This window comes from Hesperophylax consimilis, chromosome 30 (genome assembly GCF_061612785.1).
Source record: "Hesperophylax consimilis isolate HC1 chromosome 30, BYU_Hcon_1.0, whole genome shotgun sequence".
Classification (NCBI taxonomy): Eukaryota; Metazoa; Arthropoda; class Insecta; order Trichoptera; family Limnephilidae; genus Hesperophylax; species Hesperophylax consimilis.
Window position 1 is genome coordinate 2,782,239 of NC_142865.1, and position 27,563 is coordinate 2,809,801.

At 33.8% G+C, this 27,563-nt stretch overlaps 1 protein-coding gene across 1 annotated transcript; it reads right to left on the reverse strand.

The window, feature by feature from the left end:
- Positions 1-26,595, reverse strand: LOC149409518 (uncharacterized). The gene is made up of 6 exons (XM_089649494.1): positions 26,510-26,595; positions 18,721-18,763; positions 11,831-11,926; positions 7,488-8,303; positions 5,249-7,208; positions 1-124 (listed from the first exon to the last, which is right to left on the reverse strand). The coding sequence occupies exons 2-5, from the start codon at positions 18,749-18,751 to the stop codon at positions 5,296-5,298; spliced, it is 2,856 nt and encodes a 951-aa protein (XP_089505620.1). The 5' UTR covers positions 18,752-18,763; positions 26,510-26,595; the 3' UTR covers positions 1-124; positions 5,249-5,295.
- Positions 26,596-27,563: the final 968 nt, after the last annotated feature.

Sequence of the window (27,563 nt, forward strand, 5' to 3'; positions counted from 1 at the left end):
CCGCTATGGCCCATTTTACCGTCGGAACACTCCGTTGCTTTGTTTCCTGGAGGATTTCATGGCAATGGCGGTCGACACGGGCGGGTGACCCTTATTGGCGCCAATCGTAACGGGACAATGTGTGCTAAAAAAGATTGAATTATTAATTCCATATCGGATTAGTGCTATAATTTTACCACATTGTAAAGACTTTTTTCACACATTATCAGCCGGATTTAAAGTAAATAAAAATTGGTAAATTTTACGTCATCGAGTAAATGAATGAAAACAAGGAATAACTGTAGTCTAGTAATTGTAGTCACAGAAGAATTGGAACAAAAGATCGTACACGAAAAACTTCCAGGCTGCTAGTTGGCCGATTTGTTGTTTTCATTCGTGTTCTCGGTGACGTAAAATTAACCAATTTTTATTTACTTTAAATCTGGCTGACTGGCGAAAGTCCCGGGCTGCCGGACTCCAAGACCAGCAGACCAGCTTTTTTAAGGCTTACTAAACGTCCTTTATCGCTACAAAGTAGTTTCATCTGTGTATCCGATGACTTAGGGTTTGTTGGTTCAGGTTCCCAGTCTAGAAGTTCTTCAAAGCATTTTTCATTGAGACACCGGTGGAACAAACAGAATTTCCACCACGGAAATACCATTCCTGTCATGTCAAGAGTTCGAATAATAGAAGAGTGTGTATGAGATTGTGCGTGTTAATTGGTTTGGTTAGGTTAAGTTATGAGATAGTGCGTTAGGTAAGGTCCGTTTATTCCCCAATGTTAGTATAGTTTAACCAAATGCAAAAACCGCTCCCTAGCATTGTCAGAATGAAGCACAATGCGATGCAAACCAACAACGAATGCTAGCGAACTACTAATAAATCAAGCACTTTTGCGCACAGCAAGAAATGTGTGTCTGAGCACCATCTTTTGGTCGCTGTCTAGCTACAGTTACTTACAGTGTATGGGCTGTATCTCCTGTGGCACCGCAGACCGGGCAGACATACCGTCTCAGAACGGGGCAACACACCCGGCCGTGATGATCCTTCAGCCTGTGACCCAAGTACACAGAAGAACTCTCCCCGTTTGTGCGGCAGAAGCGACAGAGCTTTACCCGCAGCTCTATCCACTTCTCCTGTTTACTCGCTATCCCCCACTGGCTTTTCTGCTCCGGCTCCTTGTTCTTGATAAGTTCAGTATCGTCTCCTGGTTAGTTACAAAAGCACACTTATTTTGTTATTAAAAAAAAAAACTAACCATCACGCCGTTTCCCGCAACAGACTGACATATTCTGTATCGGCACACACTCCTTGCTTCATTCACATTCATATTAACGGTTTCCGGAAACTGTTGGTAAGAGCGAGAAACTGTTAAATCTACATTATGTAGAAAAACAAAAAAAAATTTTTTTTTGGGATTTGAACATTTTGATTTTTGGCAACTAAAGGATTAATTATACAAAGATATTATAAAAGTTAACGTCGCTCACTTTTATTTGTTTAGTATTTAAAAAATTTGCAAGTCTTGACAAATATTATTGAAATGCTAAATGTTAATTCGTAGAATCGGTATTTTCACCTTTTTTTTTATTCTTGATTACGATGATTAAGGTAATTTTATTTTATTTTTAAGTTGACGAATAAATTTTATGTAACAATTTGAAATATACCATTTTCAATTGGCGGCCAAAATGATATGTTTGTTTTTATTCGCGTATATGGTGGCGTTGACATCACACCGGGCAACATTGGTGACAGCCAGTGGCGATTTCTACATGACGTTGAAGCCAGTTGGAACCGTTTGATGAAAATATTAAATTTATACATTTTTAGCAAAATAATCAGAAAAATAAACTTTCAAACATTTTTTTGTGAAAATAACCCCATTATTTGAATTTTTTTTAGAAGCATCTATGGTAAACTTTTAAATGAAAATACAAGGATGGTTTTTCCTCTTTCTAACACTGTTTAAATTACATATCATGACTTTTATAAGACCATGTTCAGGCTGGGAGAAATATCTCCCAAAAGATTTCACGAGCGTTAGACGTCTGGGAGAAACATCTCCCAAAATTTCTCTAGGGGTTAAAAAATCTTTTGGAGCCGGGTCTGTGCTTCGACACATTACATTGAATAGCTGATATTAACCACCTAGTGACCTTTCTTTCTCTTTGCTATACAGACAAAGAAGGAAAACACTATCATGTCTGACATATGCTTAGTATCATACAAAATTAATTTTAAACGGGTTTTGAAACAAGATCGCGGTGAGATAGAGTTATGTATCTACGACAAGGTATTAGAGGGAGGTTAAAAACTATATTTTAAAATTAAAAGTTATAATTCTTTTGAGTGGATTTGCGGGTGCAATAAAATGAATGTTTAGCAGTGGTGGTCGGTGACTTTTTGTAGAAGGGATGCTGGACGTCAAATGTTTATACTCGTACTTAATATCAAATATTCACATCTAGACGCTACCCAACGAATAAGATACAATTAGGTATCGTCTAAAATTATCTCCATAAATCCATTAAGCTCCATAACTCAATATTTCCAGTATTCAGAATAATTTTTTTTTTGCAAATGGCCGGGACACAAAACTTTTTCGCATTAATAATTCAATTATACAACCACACAATTCACTATTATCATATAGAAAACGTTGGCGAAGTATCCATCTTATTTTGGGTATTCGTTTTTATTTATTTAAATTATGATTAAAAAGTAACTGGCAGGTTAATAATATTCAATATGGACTTCAGTATTCAAGCCATAAATAAACCACTCACTGATTCTGATCCAAGCTCAAAGCAAACTGTCAAAGCAGCGCGCGCATACAATCCAATGGATTAGTAATAGAGTATACGATTCTGTGCATTATACATATGAGCATTAAAGACGGTTTTTGTAGGTTTGGATGCTGTCATTAATATCGTATAGAGTGGACAAAGAAATTGGCTTGCGGATCTCAGTGCGCATGCTCGTAAAGAACATAAAACCATTTGAAAGAAATTTTCTACATAATAGAGAAAAACCTATCAAAATCCGTTGCGTAGTTTAGAAGAACTAAGCGCACAAACAGACAGATGCAGATAGCGACTTTATTTTATACTATTTAGAGATTGCACTACCGGCTTCAGAATAAATGAGTACTGGAAAATTAATTACATACATTGACATTTTTATAATATTTACTACGCATTAGCAATATATATTAACATTTCATATTCGTTTTTGTCGACTGACCAATTCTGGACCCCAAGAGCCGCCTCTGCATCTAAGCTTCCCTTCCTTAATAGTAACCATTACGCCTACGCCTTGCATTCGCTCCAGTTCTTCTCATTCTTAACACCATTATATAAAGTTTTACAACATTCACTACTTATTTTGTCATTATTAGTGTAAAAACATACACAGAAAACAGTCCATTTGATTGAAAAAATGTATTAGATAACATACCACTTAAAATATTGTAAATCGATTGAAGCGTGTTGTAGTTCCAGTGTCTCTCCAACTCCTGGTCATTACTCCTGGTGACTTCCTGGGATCCATCTCCTAGTTTGTTATTACAAAGCACACTTGTTATTTTGTTATTATGTTGTTAATAGCGAAAAACACACAGAAAACAGCCCATTCAGCTCCTTGTTAAGCACAATGGTAATATCCATGCTTATTAGATTCTAAGATTTTTCTCAACCTCGTGCGTACACTACCCAATAACAGTGTAAAGGAATATTATGCTAATGTCTGCCTAATGTACGCATTTCGCTCCACATGTTAGCTACAAACAGAAGTGGTGCTATCTACAATTTTCAAAGATAACTGTTGAAGTTTTCATAAAATTTTATGGTAGATGCACATTCTATGTAGGAATGGTTTTTTCTTTGATATTGAAAATCAAGATGGTTAAAAATTAGTATGAGGGAGATAAGTTGAAGCGGAACAGAGGGAGAACTCGAGAAATTTGCTGTTTTTGAACACATTTTAAAATAAAATACTGTTTTTGGAAAGCATATAAAAGACTCTTTTAAATTTTAGTATTACAAATTGACAGAAGCAGTTAAAATTTTGAATGCAAACATAGATAAACTTTTTAAAGTCGCTCACCAGTTATTGTCACTTATTTTTACAAAAAAATTTGCAAGCATTGATGAATAGTTTTCAAATTTTAAATGTTGTTTCGTAGAATTATTTTTTTAAATTCGGGAGCGTGGTTTATAGTAAATTTTAATTAAAATACAAAACGTGGTGTTTTCTCTTTCTAATACTATCTAAATCATATATCTCACCGAAATACAAAAAGAGATAACATGACGTTTACAAGTCCGCATCAGGCTGGAAATCTCTCCCAGTAAGACTATAAAGGTGTTTTACGTCTGGAAGAAATATTTCCCAAAATTGCTGTGGGTTTTTGTGGTTTTTTGACATAATGGGGTGATTTTAATAGGACCTATATCCCATTTTCCTATAGTCGATGTACTGTTATACCAGTGCAATTAAAAGTGTGTTGATGCAGTGTTTATGTGTCTGAAGTAAATTCAATGTTACCTTACTTGGTGTGAAATTGATCAAAGATTTTAAAGTATTAATTAATTATTTTAATTAGTTTAATTCTTTCCTGAACAGATCTAAATTGCGCTTCTTTGCCAATCCGTTGGGTGAGGTTATTTTTAGGTTTAGGATAGGTTAAGGTTAGGTTTAGGTTAGTTTTAGGTTATTTTTAGTTTAGGTTAGTTTAGGTTAGTTTTAGGTTAGTTTTAGTTTAGGTTTAGGTTAGGTTTAGTTTAGTTTTAGGTTAGTTTTAGCTTAGGTTTAGGTTAGGTTTGTTTTAGTTTAGGTTTAGGTTAGGTTTAGTTTAGGTTTAGGTTAGGTTTAGGTTAGGTTTAGGTTAGTTTTAGGTTAGTTTTAGTTTAGGTGTAGGTTAGACGTCAAAAGCCACTGCAATTTTAGAGGAAGTAATAGACTTTCTAGCAAGTTTTGTCTAGAATTTTTGATTTGGGTCTGGACAAGGAATAATATGAAATATAGGAAGATAGCCTGGATTGCTTTTGGGAGCAATGAACACTGTCTCTATCAATAAAAATACAGTGCGGAATTAAATATAATATTTATAAAATCTGCGATAATCAATATAACCTCTAAAATGTTGCACTATTGTCCTGAACTTTAGTCAATAAATATTAGCACACCCAATATGTACAAAAAAATATTTACAATACAAAACAGGTTGTTAGACACAAAAGATTATTATGTAAAATAAAAAACTCACACAATTGATGGTGTATGTTGTTTTCTTGCTGCTTGTATGTAGAAAAATTAATTCTGCCTGAATTTCGGAGAATTTGTGTGATTTTTGCGAGAAGTTTTCGTCGTCGATTGATTGGAAAAATGTTGAATGTTGGCGAATATATCGTCATCAAAGTCGATGGGAGTGGAACAAGCATTCTTTGAAGTTCCGTTATCGACAGGATTCCAGTGGCCAAAGGTAGCTTCATTGAATCCAGTGTTATAATCGGGAACATTACTACGGTGAAAAACATTGTTCTCGGTCTTATGAGGAACTTTCTTGACATACTCCTTGCTGTCAGTAACACGTTTCCAAGTGTAAACAGAAACATCTTGATTCCAAGTGTGAGTAGCACTGTTCCTAGCATGGTGAGGATTATTCTTTGCAGTCTTGTTGTCAGCGTATTGGTTCAATGTATATTGTGAAATGCTATTTGATGTCTTTTTGTCAGCATCTCGATGCCAAGTGTATTGAGAAATATTCGTTGCTGCCTTTCTGTCAGCATCTTGACTCAAAGTATAACAGGGAACATTCTTAGTCCCCTTTTTGTCAGCATCTTGATTCCAAGTGTTATAAGTAACATTGTTGCCATCTTTGCGGTCGGTAACACTATTCCGAGCATTATAAGTTATATTTTTTTCTGTCTTCTTCTCAGAATCACGTTTCCAAGAATATTGAGTAGACTTCCTGGCCGCCTTGTTGGCAACGGCATGATTCCAATTATATTGAGTAACATACTGGGCATTCTTTGCATGCCTGTTCTCAGCAACACAATTCCAATTATAATCGAAAACATTACTGGCAGGTTTTTTGCCTGCCCCACAATTATACAAAGTAACATTCTCAATGTTGGCCTTGTTATCAGTATCACAATTTTGGGTAGTAACATTCTTGGCCTTGTTATCGGCATCATAATTATGGGAAGTAATATTCTTGGCGTTGTTATTGTCATCAAAATTATAGGAAGTAACATTCTTAGCCTTATCGGCATCACAATTATAAGAAGTAACATTCTTTGCCTTGTTATCGACGTCACAATTATTATTATATGAAGTAACATTCTTGGCCTTATCGGCATCACAATTATATGGAGTAACATTCTTGGTCTCGTTATCGACATCACAATTATAGGAAGTAACTTTGCTTTCGGCATCGCATTTGATATTATGATAACTAACATTCTTGGCAGCCGTCTCATCACCATCACCATTCAATTTAAGAGTAACATTCTCCACAGCAGCCATGTTACTGCCACAATTCCAATTATAATCAACAATTTTACGAATAATGTCATCATAACAAATATTGTTAGCAGCCATTTTTTCACGGAGATAAGGAATATTAACAGCCTCATTTTCAGTATCAAGTTTCAAAGCAACACCAGCGGCTAGATTTTTAATATTACAATCTGTATCGTAATTCTCAGAATTGTAGTCAGATGCTGTTTTTTCAACACCGCAATCCCAAAGGCGACGAATACCGCAATTCTGATTGTCGAGATCAGGTTTCCAAGTACTGCCAGCTACCATATTGAAAAAATCACCATCCCAAATACCATAAGGAACATTTTTATTAGCCTCGTCATCAAAAATATTACCTGCAATCATTTTGTCAAAAAAATCATCATTACAATTACGGGAAGAAACAATTTCAGAAACCTTGTCATCAAACTCATTGTCAGCCTTATTAGCAATCTCGCTGTCATTGTGATTGGCAGTTTTTTTATCAACAGTAACATTTTTTTCAGCATTTGAATTATGAGGAGTAACATCCTTATCAACCTCGTTGTCAGCCTTATTGGCAATCTCATTGTCATTCCGACTGGCAGTTTCTTTATCAATAGTAATATTCGTTTCAGCATTTGAATTGTGAGGAGTAACATCCTTCTCAACCTCGTTGTCGCACCATTTGACACCATCATTCCAGTACAATCTATTACCTGCTGCATTGTCAACAAAACAAAAGAAATCATTATTAAAAGTTTTTTTTGTGGATATCAGTAGGTAAACAAAATGTTATAGTTCGATCAAAAACAAAAGACGGTTCATTTGCATCATCCAGAATGAAGCGGTAGGTAAGCCACCAAAGAATACTAGTGAACTACTAATAAATTACGCCCTTTCTAAGAGACGTGCAGACATGCTTCACCTTCTTTTGCTTGCGGTCTAACTATACCTATATTGCTAATTATGCATTATTATGTTAGCACGATGATTATTACCAGTGTAAGGGGCATGAAGAGATGGGAGGTCATTAGTCTTGAAGGCATCATTGTGATTATCCTCTTCAGGGTTTATCCAGTATTTCCGACCTGAAAAAGGTGAAATTCTTCCAGAATCCAGTCTACTGAACTTGTTTGAAATGGATTTACGAGGATGGGGTTTGACATATGTAAATATATCGAACATGTTACTTTCACAAGTGGTATCATCCGAGGTAGGACTCTGCCAAGTTGCACTCTCCAAATCGGCACTTTCCAAAATGATACTCTTCGGAGTCACACTCTCTGAAGTAATGACACTCTTTGAAGTGGCACTTTTAGACACATCGGCACTCTTCGGAATGGCACCCTTTGAAATAGCAATCTCCAAAGCGACTTTCTCCAAGTTGGCACTCTGCAAAGTAGCACTCTTCAAAGTGAAGCTCTTTGAAGTGACGCTCTCCAAAATGACACCTTGCAAATTAGCAATCGTCGAAGAATCACTCTTCAAATCAATACTCTCTGAAGTGGCACTTTCCAAACCGGCACTCTTATAAGAAGTGACATTCCCTGTAGTTTTATTATCAGGAGCTCTTTTCTTGAGAGATGGCGAACAAATTTCTGGTGTACCATCAATGGACACATTGCGTATGCCCTTAAATGGCAGATCTTGGGCCATAGCTTCTTCCAATGGGATGTTGTTAACACGCTCCAATAATGACCCCCTTCCTACAGGCATGTTGACAAACTTATAATACGTCTCTTCGATCAAATTCACCTTCTTTCTGTGAGTCTTTCGGTGAGTGGCTATTATGATATAATTCTGTTTAACTGTTTCTGTGGAAAGAAATCAAAACCAATTAGTTTTCCGCAAGGAGTTGTATGAAGTATTAGTTGGGAAGTGCATTGATATTAGAAACAACGGAAATAGGCCATGAACCATTATAAGTCATTATACAGGGTTTTCCAATAAGAGGTGTTATTTTGAATAGCCCTCTATTTCGGTAGATGTTACTTTTGTTCATTTTTTGACATTTGACAAGTAGAAACTACGTCATTAATAAAAATGGAATGATACACGCTTCAACAACGATTTGAAATGATTAAAATTCACTTGAGTGAATCAAATGCAAATCATCTTGAGTGATGAGGCCCATTTCCACCTCGGTGGCTTCGTCAACAAGCAAAATTGTCGCATCTGGGTCTCGGAAAACCCAAGAGTTATTGTTGAAAAGTCTCTCTATCCTCAACGTGTGACTGTTTGGTGCGGTTTATGGTCCGGCGGAGTCATTGGACCTTACTTTTTCGAAAATGAGGCTGGAGCAACAGTTACGGTGAATGGATTGCGCCATCGAGAGATGGTTTAATGATTTTTTATGGCCGGAATTGGATGGTATTGATCTGGACAACGTTTACTTTCAACAAGACGGCGCTACGTGCCACACAAGCAACGAAACCATTGATCTTTTACGATTGAATATCAAAATTACACCTCTTATTGGAAAACCCCGTAGTAACACACGGAAGCTGTTTATGAATTTTTGAAATACATATAATTGTTAATTGATAAACGAAACAACCAATCTGAAAACGCATGTAAATAAACATGGCAAAACAAAGTCATAAACAACGCTCTGGCTTTCATACAACAAAAGGTTGAAGTGATGGATGACACTAGTCCAACCCAAGTGTGTGACATGTTTTCTGAACAAGATATCGACTATGCAAGAACTCTACTTACGACTATTCTGGGCCAACCTCCAGGTCAATCACTGATTTGATTAAATACACGAGAGAAACTGACGGTTAACTTCTGCTGAAATTTGTTGTTTTAACATTAATAAACTTCAACCAGTAACTTTTGATCACATAGATGTAACTACATACTCTGTTAAGAGGAAGCTACAAGCCAAAAATGTGTATATTCTTGGTATTCCTTATATCGTAGGTAATAGGCATTAAAATCGCTTGACAAAAGGAGAGAATAATCTTGTCTATAATACTGTATTTTTTTTAAAGTTGATTCCTTTACGCGTTCATACATTTCTATTGAAAAAAAAAAAATTTATTAGTTTGCATTTATATTTTTTATTGAATAATTTATTTTTTTATTTGTATTCTACTCAAGCGAAGCGATAGAAAAACCTTCAATTTATCTAAAGCATATTTTTTGGTATTCATAACGTTCACCAATTCGTTATAAAGATTAATCAAAATAGTGATTTGGCACTAAGCTTCGCCTTAAAAGAAACAACAATTTTGAAGAATGATATGCGTAATCTGAAACTGAAAATTTTCTATTCACAGCACTTGTCTGTTATTTTAAAATATGCAATATGAATTACACTACCCCTGCATACATTCTGGAATAAACTCTTTTTATTATAAGTGTTGATTTCCAAGAACGCATCCAAAGTACTATTGCTTGCTTTTTGCTGATGATCTCAAATTGCTCAAATCGTATTAAATTAAAACTCGATTTAGACGCAATATCTTCATGGGCCGACGAAAATAAACTTTTATTTAATGTAAAAAAATGTGTCACTACGACATTTACACATTCATAAAACCCAATTAAATTTGATTATAAGCTGAACGATGAAATATTGTCTTCTATAAGGGACCTCGCGGCTACATTTGATCCCAAACTGATCAGATTATTTAGTGGAGTTGGCATTATCGTGTTACAAACTTCTTGGATTTCTGATAAGAACAAGTAAACAATTTTCCAAAACCGAAACATTGACATTGATGTTCAACTGCATACGATCAAAACTAGAATACGCTTGAGTTGTTTGTGCCTCATACCAGCAAAAATACATAGAATTACTAGAACAAATTCAAATAAATTTTGGACGGGTTGTTTCGGAGAATTTGAACAATTCATCAAATTTCAACGTTCATTTTCCAGTTCTGTGAAAGATTTTTTAGAGTTCTGTTTTAATTTCAGTTTTGTCAAGCAACTAGCCTATAATGAAATAATAACAGAATTTGAACAGGACTTTCACAGAACTCGGAAATGAACGTTGAAATTTGATGAATTGTTCAAATTTTCCGAAACAACCCGTCCTTAGGTCTCTTTATATGAGAATGCACTCTATGAAACGCGCTATGAAAGTCTCCAATCTAGGAGGAACAGCGTTCTAACTTACAGCAACAGCGTTAAAAATAATTGACTATGTTTATTGACATCCTATACATCTCGGAGGGTCACCGGATAAATCATCAAAATGATAATTCATCACATTATGTATTGAATAGTCACTGTCGAGCTAGCATTTTTTGAGATTTTCACGGCCAAAAGTATTTGTTTTATGTCATGTTGCGCTAACTCCTTTAGCCAAAGTTTCGGACAGCATTGCAGTATCCATCATCAGGGCAGATGTGTAATCTATGCTTGTGGTGAAGCGTGTGCTTATGTATGAAGATACCATATGTACGTACACATATTGTGAACAGTAGACAAAGTACAATTCATCGCTTATCTACCCCTTTAATGTATACCAGTTTTGCACAACACTACTACACGTACAATGGGGTTGTGTGGTTTAATCAACTAGCGACAGAGCGGAGATTGGAACCGTATTATAAATTTAAAAATAAAATAATCATTATCGCTTTTAATAATTTAAATAATTATTAGCATCATATAATGGCCATTTTATTCTGTGTACATGGGGAATGCAGAAAATGAGCATATAGGTTATTTTGAATACATATAATCACATAGTTTTCTTATGCTTTTATTATTATTTAGTATATTAGTTTTAATAGGGGTACATTGAATACTTATATTATGTAATTAATAACCTACTATATTGTGTAATTATATTATGTAATTGTTATATTATGTAATTCGTGTATCTTTTTTTTACTAATAAAAAAAACTAAAAAAAAAAAAAAAGAAAAAAATAAAATAAAAAAATAAAAAATTATTATATTGGTGACCGGGTATCTCATCAAAATTACAGCTTAACACACCTACAAAAAGTGATATAAAAGTGGTATAGTCATGAAAAGTGATGAAACAACAACTAGGTTAAATAGGTTACCTAGGTGACTATACCACTTTTAAAAGGTGTGTTTAATTGTCATTTTGACGAAATATCATGAAACCTATTATATTAGTTTTATATTATGTATTATATTAGTTTTTCTTTTTTCTCTTTCACTTCACTTTACATGTAATTTTTTTTTTCAAATATGTGTTTCAATTTATCCCTTTACACATGAATGGTTATACTCTTGTAAAGGTTGTCACATTTTAATCTGAAATACTGTATTATTATGTTATTGTACAAACTTACCTTGTTGTTAACATTGATAAATTATAAAACAAAAAAATAATATGTTAAAAAACTTACCATTTGCAAAAATTGATCTTTTGAGAGCGTTGTTCGTGTGTTGGCACCAACCCAGTTGATGCGAGCACGGAGGAGAGTTGTGTTGAAAATTTGGGTCTATAATTTAAAAAAAAAATTGATGCGTTATTGGAAAAATGTTCAGTTTAGTTCAATGCAATTTTTTTATTATTAATTAAACTAATTCGGGCTGATTTGTCAGTTATATCACCAGTTGGGCTGGCTTGTCCGTCTAGTGTGTTAAGTCTGAGGCAACCACAGCTCCATTATTTGGGCCCCTTCTGAACAAAACCATATCTTAGAAATAGAAAAGGTTTATGTGTTACCTGTATATGAGGAAATATACATACTATCCATTCCTGTATCCATCCTTGTTCTTAACAGGAATGCTCGATTTCAATACATTAGAAACCCGCAGAAAAATATTTTTAGGCAAACACTTTTTTAAGTTAATCTCTGGTACAATACACAATCCGCCTATGTTGAAAGAGGTTAACTTTTATGTCCCTAACAATTATACTCGAGGGAGATCCCATGCACTCCTATATGCTCCGAAAGCGAGGACTTCTGCCTATCAGAACGCGCCAATAAACAGAGCGACTCAACTGCTTAACAATTCTGCATTAGCCATCGACATTTTCAATGTCATCTACAGACAATTCAGTAACTATCTTATAACACATGTCACAAAATAGTAAAACTGCCTGTGTAAACCTTTTAATTTGTAATCTTCTCCATGATATATTGGTGTATAACCGTTTCATGGAGAACATGAAAAAATAAATAAATATATTTTAGCTGGTCGCACTGGCTGCTTGCAGAATCGCCATGTTTCAACTGGCTCCGCAGCCGGCGATCTTTGGGTGCTTAAGAATACAATGTCATTCTAATTTGGCAATCAAGTTGGCTGCTAGAGCCTGACTGCCAAGCCTTAGCGTCAAGAGGTTTCCTAGAAAGTTGTTATGGTAACAAACATAAAATAAAGATAACCTTATTGTAGCAAATGTAAAATGCAGATAACCTTATGGTACCAACGTAAAATAAAGATAACCTTATGGTGGTGTACATAACATTAAGATAACCTTATGGTGGTGTACATAACATTAAGATAACCTTATTATAACGTACATAAAAAGAAGATTTCCTTATGGCGGTGTACATAACATTAAGATAACCTTATTATCATACACAAAATGAAGATATCCTTATGGTGGTGTACAGAACATTGAGATAACCTTACTGTAGCAAACATAAAATGAAGATATACTTATGGTGGCGAACATAAAAATACGAAAACCTTATTGTTGAGAACATAATAAAGTTATCAAGCCAAAATGGACACATTTGCATTAAAATGAGCAAGTATGTTATCCGAAAACTTTGCAACATAGCTAATGTAAAATTAAGGTAACTTAACCTCTTGTTCGCTAGCATATCCTTAACCCGTAGGAGCCGGAAAGAATATTCAATAAATAACAATATAATTTCTGTTCATTGGAGTTAATAAATTTAATATTCTAATCTATATAAATAAAAATGTTATGTTTAAAAATCTTAAATCTCCGAAAATCCTTCGCCGATTGCTTTGAAATTATGACACAACTTTGAAATTATGACACAACTTTGAAATTATGACACAACTTTGAAATTATGACACAACTTTGAAATTATGACACAACTTTGAAATTATGACACAACTTTGAAATTATGACACAACTTTGAAATTATGACACAACTTTGAAATTATGACACAACTTTGAAATTATGACACAACTTTGAAATTATGACACAACTTTGAAATTATGACACAACTTTGAAATTATGACACAACTTTGAAATTATGACACAACTTTGAAATTATGACACAACTTTGCATTTGAATACGCGTGTGTTTTATTATATCTATATTATATGGATGACACCTGTGACAGGTATAAACATGCTTTTTCTTTAAACAGCGCCTTCTGTTGGATGTAAAACCAACAAGCGCTATCGTTTCTCTATCTGCACACAGACTGAGCCACAGTAACGCGTGGCGGGGTTCAGCTAGTATATTTTATTAAAAAAAACCCGTGTTTTCCTACCCGCCTAATTTTCTTCACAACCTGCCACTGACACCCCAAGGTGGCTATGGCGGTATATAGCCATTGGTGTCTTATAGAATATAAGAGTTTGGTGAGGGTGGCTGAGCGTGGGTGGGAGTGGGTGAATGGGAAGGCTGCGAATGCTTCAGATTATTTCAGAATGGGCCCGCCGACTGTGTCTGTGAGTCTGGAAGGTTCCAGAAAGTTCATGAAGGTTCTCGAATGCTCTACAAGGTTCTGGAAGGAGAAAGCTCAAGAAGGTTCTATAAGGTTCTAAAATGAGTGGCGGAGTCTGTCGGTGAGTCTAAAAGGTTCTGGAAAGTTCGAGAATGTTATTGAAAGTTCTGGAAGGAGCCACAGCAGAGCGTGGCGGGGTACAGCTCGTAAATAATATTCAATGACAGTACAATACATCTTGACCCGTTATGGTCTCACAAAATTAAAAGTAACAAACAAGCTTGTTTCCAGTAAATTCTTAATTTAAACATTGTTCATGTATGACAAAGACTGATATTCAAAGAATATCTGTCTTTAACAGTGTATGGACGAAATAGATACAGGATCGGGCAGTGATTTCATATTTAAAAGTTGTGACCGATGTTATATTCTTTGTCATCGGTATGACTGAGATGGAGACCGGATAACTCTTCAAAATGACAATTCAACACACCTATAAAAAGTGTTATTAAGTTATGAAAAGTGATGAAACAAAAACTAGGTTAAATAGGTTAAATAGGTTACATATGTAACTATTTATAACTTAATAACACTTATCACTTTTCATAACTAAATAACACTTTTTATAGGTGTGTTGAATTGTCATTTTGATGATTTATCCGTTCACCATCTCGGTTCCATGATAACTCCTCAAAAAGACAATTCAACACACCTTTATAGGTGATATATAATAGGTTACATATGTAACTATTTAACCTAGTTTTTGTTTCATCACTTTCAATGACTTTATATCACTTTTTAAAGGTGTGTTGAAATGTCATTTTGAGGAGTTATTGTGGAACCGACTGAGATGACAAGATACATTTAATTGCTTACACTAAGACGAACATGGTACGTTGTAAAAGACTACTGCCGCTAATAAGTTATCCTTCTTATAGTTATGTGTTGCTACTTTAGCTATCTCGCTTTCTCTAATGGCGGGTAAAATGTTCGGGAAACAATCAGAATAATTGTATTATTTATAATACTAAGTAATTTGCGTCTTATTTACAAATGAAATGTTATTACTTAGCCTTTAGTGTTTGCCGTCTAATGGAAACACTTTCTCATTGCACACAAGGTCGTTTTGGCACTCATTTACGCAATTTAGTTAGCACACAACCTCATAGGACGAGTGACAATTTAGTACTGTAGTGGTACGCCACTACTCGAGTTGGACGGTATCGGGTCCAGTAGTACATAGTACCAAGCGCTAAGGTGCTACAGTACTTAGGCTGTCGTAGAACCTACTAGACAGTTTGGATGTTGCCTAGAGGTCAAGACGTACAGTACTACAGACTACCGCGCTATTCCTACAGCTACTGAGCGACCGCTGGAATCTTCGGCGTAACGGGCGGCAACATATAAAAAGCAACGACGCGCGCTTAAGTCAATCTACTACTTATATATTTTTAACGCTCTAATCAAGATAAATTTCATTTTGCGCCGCGATTACGTAAAAGATCTTGCTGTTTTGTTGTGATTAATTGCTTATGTGGTATATAAAATATTATTAAAATATATTCACGGCTGGTTTATCCCGGCAACAGAATAATCCTATTATAAAAATATTACATAGTTTAATTTCCACAACACATCTTCAACCTTCGCAACAGTACTAAAAACCACTAAATCGAAAGTACGACAATTGCTCTATCTTTCGCTTGCACACTCGCGATATCTCTATAACATGTCTACATTTTGCAATGTCATCGATAAAAATATATATTTTAAAATTATAGAATATAACCTTCTAGAACTACTCGATCGAAAATTCTTTTTAATTACACAACAATATAAGCGCTGAGTCAATTAGTTACTCGCTTGTACCATGTACATTGCATGCAGATTGAAAAAATTTCACAGAAATAGTAGATGTGTTCAACTGCACGGAATATAGTTAATAATACTAGAATATTCGGGAATGTTCGCCCATTCAAAACGCATCATATCTAGAACCTTCTAGCGAAGAATCGTAGGTACGGCGCATCTACCTACACGCCCGAAGATTCTCGATGCACGGGCACCTATAAAAACAGGCCACATCGAGAAGTACTTAGTCAGTCCATAATCAGCAGTTACAAGTGACCAACCTGCGAGTGCTCGCTGCTGATTGATCGGGCAGGCACCTGGCCATCCCCCTGCATCGCGCCCCACCGTTATTCCACCGCGCCGCTACTGGTCACAGACCTACTATGCCTGGCGTTGCTCGGACCTTGAAGGATAGGCTACAGATAATCATCAACTCTGCGGGATCATAATTAGCGCCCTGGCCTTGGATATCATCCGTGGCCTGCGCTCCTTACGCGCCTAAACCCTGCGACACCTTCATTATACCTTCGGCTATCCTGCTTCACACTGGAGAACCAGGAAGACTCCATGTCTTCGCCAGTGCTGAACAAGTCCGGTCTCCACCAACGCGGTGTCGAGCCACTGACTTTATCGCCTCGACCACTCCACTGCCGTCATCACCGCGTCATCGTCATCGGTCTCATCTCATAACTGTACTGACTCAAATAAACGCTGTGAACTCACAACCTATATCTTTCATTGTCTCCTTACCACATCCCCAAAGTTACAAGAAGGCTATAATAACACACCTCAATAATAATAATAATAATAAAAAATCAAATCAAAAATCTGTTAATGAAAAAATAAGAAAATACACAGATTTAGGAAATGAAATAAAAAGAATTTGTCATTCTCAGACTATAAAAATATTACCGTTCGTTATTTCGGCTACTGGCATTATACCTAGCTCTCTCATTCAAAATTTAGTTGTATTAGATCTATCAAAAAATTTATATATAAAGATGCAAAAGTCGGTCATTTTGAATACATGTAGGATAACGAAAGTTTTTAAAATATTTATGTTGATGGATCAGTAGGATTTATAGGCCCAGTTAGAAGTTCTACCGAGCCGAACCCTCTGATATGAAAATATCTGGAGTCGGTGAATTATTTTCCCATTTGATCTCTGGTGAGTTGACGTGTTCTTGTATTGTTTTGTATTTATTTTGCTTATGTAATGCACTTACATAGTGTTGATTGACTAGATCAGGGGTCTCCAAACTACGGCCCGCGGGCCGTATCCGGCCCGCCAGTGTCTTCCATCCGGCCCGCGACATTTTATGACCAGTGTCATCAAGGACCCGCGGCAGCTAATGGCTAAGACCTTGCTCAGAAGGGGCGAAAACTCCGCGAATTTTTTCGTGCGAATAAATAAATATGCTCGTTGGCGAGGTACTTGGCACCAATACATTGCGTCCACAAGTATCGCGCGAATATATCAAGAGGATTTTTTTGAAAAATCTTTATTTGATTCACAATGATATCAAGGTCTGAGAAACGAGTATCAAAAATTATCTTCAAAGCTACGTTATCTAAAGCAATATTTCATCCCTGAAAATTCTATTGTCTACCCCCCCCCCTCCCTAGGACAGAAAATATGGGTGTCTAGAAATTAAAACGGTTTTGGCCCTCCGAAATCACTGGAGTAGTCAATGTGGCCCTCCGGCTGAAAAGTTTGGAGACCCCTGGACTAGATGATCATTTGTGGAAAAGTGTGTGGAAGGGTTTAGTTTTTCCTTTGGGGAAGATTTAACCCGGACAATAAAATCGGAAGTTTAAAAAAAAAAAAAATGTTAGCATAATACTATTCTTCTACATGGGTTCTGCATAATTTTAATAGCAAATTTTACGTCATGATTACTGTTATTACCACTAAATTATTATGTACATATCACATGTTTGTAAAAGCCTGTACGGGCATATAATATAAATAAATAAATATATCTTCTTTCCCTACTCGGGTTAGAAACCCATCGCAATTCAAGAAGCTTCGAGGCGTTCCTGTCCTGCGCTACTTCTTCTGCTGTATCTCTCCTCACATCTCTGGAATAGCTTCTCCCAGCTGTGTCTAAGCTGGTCCACTGTCAAAGGTTTGGTCATGATGCCTTACTCTGCTATAAAATTTAGTGGCAAGCAAACTGTTTCGGCCTGAATTTGCGCTCTCATATATTTCGATGTAAACATTGTCAACGGGAATGACCGCTTAACGAAAGCTATGTGCGTATTAAGGCGATGCACTACGTCGTGTAATATTTTAAATCAAGCCGCTATCAATAACACCCCTTACGTAGATGGCGATAAGGTTTAAATTCCCGCTTAACATCATTCACCTGTTTTGATTTATGCAAGAAAAAAACATGGCCAAAAAGTGCCTTTTATTTTATTTCGTGGATGTTCAGGCATAAATATTTAATTTTTTTCCGATCATTTTATAAATAACTTAATTTATAACATTATAAAATAAAATAAAAACCGAAAATGGGTTCGTAAGTAGGAGATTTTGAACTTTAAAGCAGTTTTCATAGGCCTTACACATAATTTTTTTCTGGGCTTATAAAAAGACTTATCTAAAAAATACTCGATTATTTTAAAGGCCAAGATGTATTCTACTCGCAGTATTTAATTAAAGCATCTGAAACATTTCTAGGCGACCAAATTTTCAAACCAAAAACACATGATTTTGTATTACTACGTATGGCATCGCCTTAAATGAATAAATCAATTAAATATTAATATACTCACTACGCAAGCAGTTTTCACCTGGATTCGTCATTTTGCCAGGAATCTGAAAATAAAACACTTGTTTTAAAAGTTATACCGCGCAAGGTAACAACTGTCGGGAGCCAGTGGAACTTTGGCATCCCTATTGGAGAATGTTCCCAAATGAAGTGGAGATGCGAAGAGAAACATTCAGAAGACATTGGGTATTCCCATCATAGCTATTTCATGTGATTGGCAGTCTTGGACCAGGACATAGCTTGGCTTGCCACTTTGAGATCTTTACAATGCATCTCTATATTTAACTCATCAAATACGTATATTTTATCATTATTAAAAATAAAGATAAAAATTTAAACTTATAGGTAAATAAAGATAAAACTAACTAATATAATAATAAATTTAAAAACTGTTTTAATGATACAAAAAAAACCTGGGATGAGATAAATAATATTTTAGGACGTAAACCCAAAACCGATTGTGATGAAACAATAACACGATATATGTTAAAAGATAGAACTGAGGATTCTGTGTCAAATGATTTTGTGAATTACTTCTCGGATAGCATCAGCAACATGTTACATAAATGTAATCACAAAGCTACTAATATTGTACTGGAAGAACTGCCTCACAGTTTATTTATACCAAGAGCTACTATAGCTGATATTGAAAACATTGTTAAAAAAATGAAAAACTCTAAAAGCACAGGTATTGACAATATAAGAATGTTTGATTTAAAAAGAAATATAAAAACTCTTGGGCCAATAATTACTCATTTAATCAATACGATAATAAAGCAAGCAAAAATTCCACAAGAATTTAAATGTAGCATTACTAGACCAATATTTAAAGGCGGAAAACACATTGAACTGGGAAATTATAGGCCTATTAGTATACTACCTGCATTAGAAAAAAAATTTATCAAATAAATTAAATAATTACATTGAAAAATTCGCTATCATACATCCAAATCAATATGGCTTTCAAAGAAAAAAAAAAATACTGAAAAACTACTGCAAGATTTTTCCAATTACATAAATAATCAATTAAATAATAAATTACATGTTATTGTGTTTAAAGCTTTTGACACAATTAACACTAAAAAACTGCTAGAAACCTTAGAAAAAATTGGAATAAGAGGAAATGTGTTAAATTTATTTAAAGATTATCTTAGAAATAGAAAAATATGTACCAAAATAAATAATACTTTTGGTAAAACAAAGAATGTATCTGCAGGAGTTCCACGAGGTTCCATATTGGGACCTACACTATATATAATTTATGTAACTATAATGAAAAAACTTTTCTCTTTTGTTAAACATTTTGTATTAGCAGATGATACGGCATTGGTCATAACACATAAAGATCTAAAAATTGCAATTGAACTCATACAAATTGACTTTAATCAACTTTGTAAATGGTCACATGATGCAGGACTATTAATAAATACTAAAAAAACCAAAGCTATGCATATAAGATCACCTAATGCCAGATTTCAATTTAATCCTAATATTATTTCTCATAATTTTAATTGCATCCATAAAAATATCCTGACTAATTGTAAATGTGAAAGCTTAGAATTAGTTGCAGAATATGTCTATCTTGGTGTTACAGTAGATTGCTTTTTCAAATGGGACAAACATCTTAAAAAAACACCTGTAAAAGACTCAGATCAATTGCTGGCAGAATGTACACATTAAATGTTTTCCTATCAATCGAAACACTTAAAATAATTTATATGTCAATGGTGGAATCTATTATAAGATATGGATTAACCATATGGGGAAATACTACTATAACCAATCTGAAACAAGTCAAAGTTGTACAAAACGCAATTGTAAAATTACTACTCATCCCTAATATTTTTAAACAGAGACATAATACACCGTTGCTGTTTCAGAGTGCCAAAATTTTACCTGTTAAGGCTATTTTATGGCAAAAAATCATAATTCAGCATATATTTACCCCGCAGCATAAAGAAAAATTAGAACATAAATACAGTACTAGATTCACGCGTAATGACGGGTTAATAGTTCCGAAATTTAATAATAAATACGGACAGAGAACGTTTGAATACAACATACCGAAGATATTTAATTTATTACCTGACACTATAAAGCAATGTAAGTCTATGAATAAGGTTAAATATATGGTGAAAAATTGGCAATCGGAAAAAAAATATTTACTTTAATATGTATGAAAAATTGTATGAAAAAATGTTGATTCTGTAGATATAAGATGTAAATTATAACTAATAAAAATGTATATGTAACTAAACTTTAAGCACCTGTTGACAAGTTAATTCAATTGGCTTAGCAGGACTTGTTTGTTGATATGTATTGACTATTTATTCAATAAAAAAAATATAAATATTTTGTGTTTGTATGTTTTATTACTTTATGTTTGTGATTACTCTATGTTTGCTTCACTGAAATGTAAATTGTTACCCTCGATACAGGCTTAGTCCTAAGTGAGGTTGATTTTTATGTATAGTGAGATGCAATAAATAAATATTATAAATGAATAAATGATTCTGGGCAACAAAATGCAATCCTTTCTAGTACATATTATGAAGAATCAATAATATAGTTCACAATATTTTATAAGAATTACGCAGTACAATGGTAATAAACAATAATAATAATAATAAATAAAAGAGGAAAGGGCCACAAAGCAGGTTAATCTAATATGATTTAAGATTATCACGGCCAAAAGTATTTTCGCTATTTGTTTTTGGGGTGTTATGCCGTGTTGCGCTAACTCCTTCTTTAGCCGACGTTTCGGACAACGTTACAGTGTCCATCATCAGGGCAGGTTAATCTAGGTTCATTGGGTGAGGATTGTCCAGGTCCAAAATGACAGTTCAACACACCTACAAAAAGTGATATAAAGTCATGAAAAGTGATGAACCAAAAACTAGGTTACATAGATATCTATTTAACCTAGTTTTTGTTTCATCACTTTTAATGACTCTGTATCACTTTTTAAAGGTTTTTTATTTGTTTATCTTTTTTTTTTACAAAATATTATAGCTTACATATTTTATACACTCTCCTACAAAAGCTGACACTTGTGGTTAGGAGAGGACAACTTATTAATAACTTTTTAAAAAACTTTAGAATTTAACATAATTAGAGTTTTAGACATAGGTAATTAAAACAAAAAATGCATGTAAGGTCAACCGGGGTAAATCCGTCTACGGGGCAATTGCGTATATCCATCCTGCTTCGTTTAATGTTTACAATAAGTGTAATTATTGCCATCTAGCGGTTTTCTTGTGTATTATGTCATAACTCAGAAGTCTGCAGGCAACGCTTTTGGCGACAGGTTGGAAGTAATTCGCCATTTAAAAAAAGTGACTGAAAAATGAGTGACGTGTCGCATTTTGTGGTCTTCTATATTCTTGAATATCTCTGTTATCACTAGAGTGTGGAGTTTGAATTTACGGTGAGTTAATAAAAAGTAATACTGTTTTCAATTAAAATAATTATTTTAAAGAAACCATTGCGTATTTTGGAGATACGACAACTGAAAAAATACGATTTATTAGTAGTGACCCGGGGTAAATGCGACTATTTTTTTGAGGCAAATGCGTCTAGTAGGCGCAATTACCCCGTTTCCAGATATCGACAACCATAAATGGTATATTTTTTCTAATGATATATCTAATATAATATAATTTTCTAATGATATATCTAATATTTTCTGGTGATATATCTAATATAAATACCCCAACAAATTCTAAAATAATTACTATAACCGAAAACCGAATCTTGAACGACACTGAGAAAATTTCTTTTGAGTCCTTGTTGTTAAAAAATTTAAAAAGAACTGATATTATAAAAGGAAAGAAAACTAGAGTTGCTAAAGGATGCGAGGTCATAACTAGAGAGGAATTTATTAAAAAACTAAAGGATGAAGGGGAAAAAAAGGAACACGATATGATACAAAAAAAGATTAATCAAGAAATTCCTTTTAAAAAACGCAGGTCTAGATCGAAAAAAAAATTGTGTGGGGTTAATAATAAAAAAAATAATTCCAAAAAAATGTTACAAAGAAACACTCTTCTAGTGATTCTGAAGAATCTGACATTGAAAATTTTGTATTGAATACTGACTCAGACCACGAAAATATTAGTGACTTTTGCAATGACTATTTAAGCGATATTGACGACATGGATGAACTGATATTTAACACAAATACCGAAGTAATTAATGACGATAACATTTTTCTGATGACCAGAAAACCAGATGTGGGCGACTGGGTGTTGGTTAAATTTGCCTCAAAAAAATCAATAAAATATTACGTAGGCAATGTGACATCGATACTTACTCGTAGCAATATCCCTGTTGTGAAATATGTCAGAAAAATTCTAACCTCCGAAAGAAAATATGAAACTGCTTTCCATTATCCTGTTGTGGAAGATATATCTGAATTAAAAGACCTAGGAGATATAGTTCGGTTTCTGAATAAACCTATTATTGCTAGAAGAGGTCACATAATATTTAAAGAAAATTTCGCTGATTTTAATATACAATAATAAGTTAACTATTTTAATGGCGTTTCAGTGTCATTTTTTTTTTGGTGTTGTTGTGTCTGGCTAGACATTCACTCCCTTCGAAAACATCATTATTTTTGTTTTCACAAGACCATGTTAAATTTTCTCTAACGTAATCTTAAATTCTTTATCAGTAATAGTTATGTTGTAAAATAACAAGGTAATCATAATGAATGTTCATTTGTTTAAATAAATATTTTATTAAAAAATAACTGTGTATATTTTTTTCACTTCTATATATATATTATATTATGTATAGGTACCTTTGACAGGATTTGCCTATATGTGTGTGTTGTTACCGACAGTCACAACACGGGCTAGCCTAGTCTGATGGTCGAATAATACTGTAAGCCTGTATTTAAGCTATTTTGTTATATTACAAACTCCAGAGCCAGTTATTTGATCGGTGGTATGCATAATAATATTGTTAGCCCGTATTTAAGCTATTTTCCTATTGCATAAAGCCATAACTAAAATCTCTGGTAATGGTTAAAAATTGCCAAATTACCTTAAAATAATATATATTTTTAAAATTATTATAACAATAATTATTTTAAGAGAAGAATAATGCAAATTGAAAAATCTCACGAGAAAAGATACATGCCACCAATGGGACTCGAACCCACGGCCTTCTGCTTACCTTATTTAAAGGTTTTAACCGCTGTTTTTAATATACCGCGTGTGTTTGAAACAACTCAAATTAGAAAAAAAGTCAGTCGCAATATATTTAAAGAAGATAAGTTCCCTATACATATTCCCTATATATATATATATATTATTTTTTTATTCATATAAGATAGGTAATTAAATTACAAAATTTTATAAAATAATTAATAACATAATATGTATATATGTATATATCTAAATATTTGATTTACCCCCATAAATAAGCAGGGCTTGTGTGTATGGGGGGGGGTTGCATCTATATAATTATGTAGGCACATAACTAAAGGTTGGCAATGCATGTTTAGTAGAAGGGGTAAATGCGGCATTCACTAAATTGACGCATTTGCCCCGAAATTTCCAAAAACAATATATTTCGGCTGTCATTATCTGGAAATATATTGTTATATTTTGATCAGAAGTAAAAATGTATGAACAATTAAGATAATAATATTTGCTATAGGAATTTGAAATTTAGGTATGAAAAATACATCTTTGACGCATTTACCTCATAGAGGGGCCAAAAGAGGGGCAAATGCGTATAATTTCCATTTTTTACTTTCACTTCATTTTAACGAAATCAAGAGGATGTTGTTAATTAAAGCAAACATTTTCTGATAAACAAATTATTGTTGATGAGTTATTCACAAAAAAAAACAAATTAAAATCCAATGAGTTGCAGTCAGGTGATCTGTAAAGATGACTGTAAAAAAAAAATCAAAAAATATGACGCAATTGCCCCTACTGACCTTACATAAAACTTTAAACAAAATGGATGTACATAAAACTTTAAGAATAACAAAACAGTCAAGAATATATCTAAGAGGAAGTTAAAATTATATGTTGGTACTACAGGGTTTTCCAATAAGAGGTGTTATTTTGAATAGCCCGCTATTTCGGTAGATGTTACTTTTGAAGCTGTCATTTTTTGACATTTGACAAGTAGAAACTACACCATTAATAAAAATGGAACGATACACGCTTCAACAACGCATTGAAATTATTAAAATTCACTTGAGTGTACTCAAATGCAAATCATCTTGAGTGATGAGGCCCATTTCCATCTCAGTGGCTTCGTCAACAAGCAAACTTGTCGCATCTGGGGCTCGGAAAACCCAAGAGTTATTGTTGAAAAGACTCTTTATCCTCAACGTGTGACTGTTTGGTGCGGTTTATGGTCCGGCGGAGTCATTGGACCTTACTTTTTCGAAAATGAGGCTGGAGCAACAGTTACGGTGAATGGATTGCGCTATCGAGAGATGATTAATGATTTTTTATGGCCGGAATTGGATGGATAATGATAATGATCTGGATTACGTTTACTTTCAACAAGACGGCGCTACGCGCCATACAAGCAACGAAACCATTGATCTTTTACGATTGAATATCAAAATAACACATCTTATTGAAAAACCATGTACTATAAAAATATGATTTAATTTTTTTTTTACATTTGTCGAATTTTTTTTCTGTGCACATATCAGCCGGTAATTGATTAAATAATTTTATTCCTTTATATACATGGTGATTCTGTGCTGTTGTGGTTTATACGGGTGGTACAGTTAGTCCTCCAACAGAAGTGTTCCTTATGCTAATATTTAGCAGTGGGGTATTATTTTCATTAAAAATATCTTTGTGTAGTTGAAGTAGTGCAATTTTGTCGTTAATTTTTGTATGTGGGGGAACAGCGCGAGAACAAGGTGTGTAATTGTCATTTTGATGAAATATCATGAAACCAATTCAAACATCTATCACTCCTGGCCACACTGACCCCCAGATTACTAACAACCCCTTATATCTTGTTCATTCCCAGATCTTCCTTTCCTTTAAAAACCCGCTACACAGCATCTTCAAAGATGACATAAGCCCTGAGGGCAATTATTTTCCTCAGGGCCTCCTGTGATGAGCAAAAGTAAAACAACAAAAAATCAACTCAATTATCGCAATTACGCATTAAAAATGACTATGGTTTGGTGCAACACAAATCAGTATGGTTAAAATACCTAATAATAAATTGTAAAATGATCCACTAAGTTCTCTAACAAAATGCTTGCTACGTTGTTGTAAAAGTTAATCGAAGTATAATGATTTTGCCAACGAATAAAAGGAAGCCATTTTGTCTAATGGAAAATTCGCAATACTACAAAAAATACAAGGTACCTTTCGCAAAGACAGTTTCAATTCTAGTTGGAATTATACTTATTTAAGAACTAACTACTGTTAATCATTGTAGAACACTTTAAAAGGGGGATCCTGTAATAATATCTAAGTATAAAGTTTAGCAAGCCAAGACAAAAGGACGCCATTAATTATTATTCAATCGCATGAAAATGGAACCAACGCTAACGCAACATAATATAATATACCGCAAATAATGTACATTAGCCAATTCATTTCTAATAACAAAGATATCTACTTAAATCTAGGCGAAAACGGTAAAATCTAAGAAAATATAATTGTTGAGCATCATATATTATATATATTCAAGTATTTTTTGCTTACAAAAACTTATTTAAATAATTAAAAAAGGAAAAGTTTATAATTATTCATGAAAATTATGATTTTTCTGTATTATTTTGGTGTCATACCTACCAGCGTGATGGATGATGGTGGGTGGCCAGTCGTGGCGGTGGTGAAGAAATCCGGAGCAATATAAAAGACAAATACAACAATGGACTTTTTCCGTTTGAAAGTAAAATGAAAAATGGCAGAGAGAATCAATATCTAAAATCTAAACAATAGACACACATGTCATGTCGCGATGATGCAGTGAAGTTAACCCTTTCGTCGTGGTTGATTTGACATCCTTCAGTTCATGAATGTATTTTAAGTTTGATTAAATTTTATTTTATTTATTTATTAAAGGAAAAAGTACATGTAAGTAATAAGGTTTACAATTTACAATGACAATCTTTAATACTACTCTTCCAGAGAAGCATTCGCTTGTGGTTGGAAGAGGGGTGTACATTAAGATATTGTAGATATACATATAGAATCAAAAGAAGTAGGGGAAAAAATATTGTAAGTAAAATGTACTACTAGTAGCTATAATATATAAATAAAAATATGACGTTATTACTTTCTGGGATAAAGACAATTATTATTTTATTAATATGTATACTATATTTAGAGAATAAGTTGCTTCTTTAGTAGAATATTATTTACTTTTATTTTTTTTGATAATTTAGATATAAATATTTTTTCAAAATGCTCAAAGCTTGGCTTTTGTCGTTTATGAATCTGATTTCCTCAGGGAGTTGATTGAAAAAGGTTCTTCCTTGGTATATATAATAATTTTGTGCAAAGGAAGTTTTTAATTTTGGACATGGAAAAGTGTATTTAAGTCGAGTGCGGTTTTCAGTTAGAAATTGGTACTTTTCTTTTTCTTTTATGATTTGAATTAATGATTTTTTAGTGTACAGTTCTTTAAAAGGAGATAATTTTAATTTAAGATTCCGTCAAAGATCACAGCTATAAATCGCAATCGAATCGAAAATCTTAACTTAGGTGCTTAAATATATTTTGCTTTTCTTAAAAAATATATGTTGATACAGCACATGATTACAAGAGTCCCAACTGCTCACAAACGTCTCGAGCCAGTGAAAGTTCTCATTAAGCTCCCCCATACAATTATTACCCAATTTCT

Excerpts from the sequence above, each read along its gene's own strand:
- LOC149409518 (XM_089649494.1), bottom strand. The coding sequence starts at position 18,751 with ATGACGAATCCAGGTGAAAACTGCTTGCGTA. Across the intron at positions 11,927-18,720 it reads AGGTGAAAACTGCTTGCGTA|ACCCAAATTTTCAACACAAC; the intron begins GTGAGTATATTA and ends TTTAAATTATAG. Across the intron at positions 8,304-11,830 it reads AAGATCAATTTTTGCAAATG|AAACAGTTAAACAGAATTAT; the intron begins GTAAGTTTTTTA and ends TTCTTTCCACAG.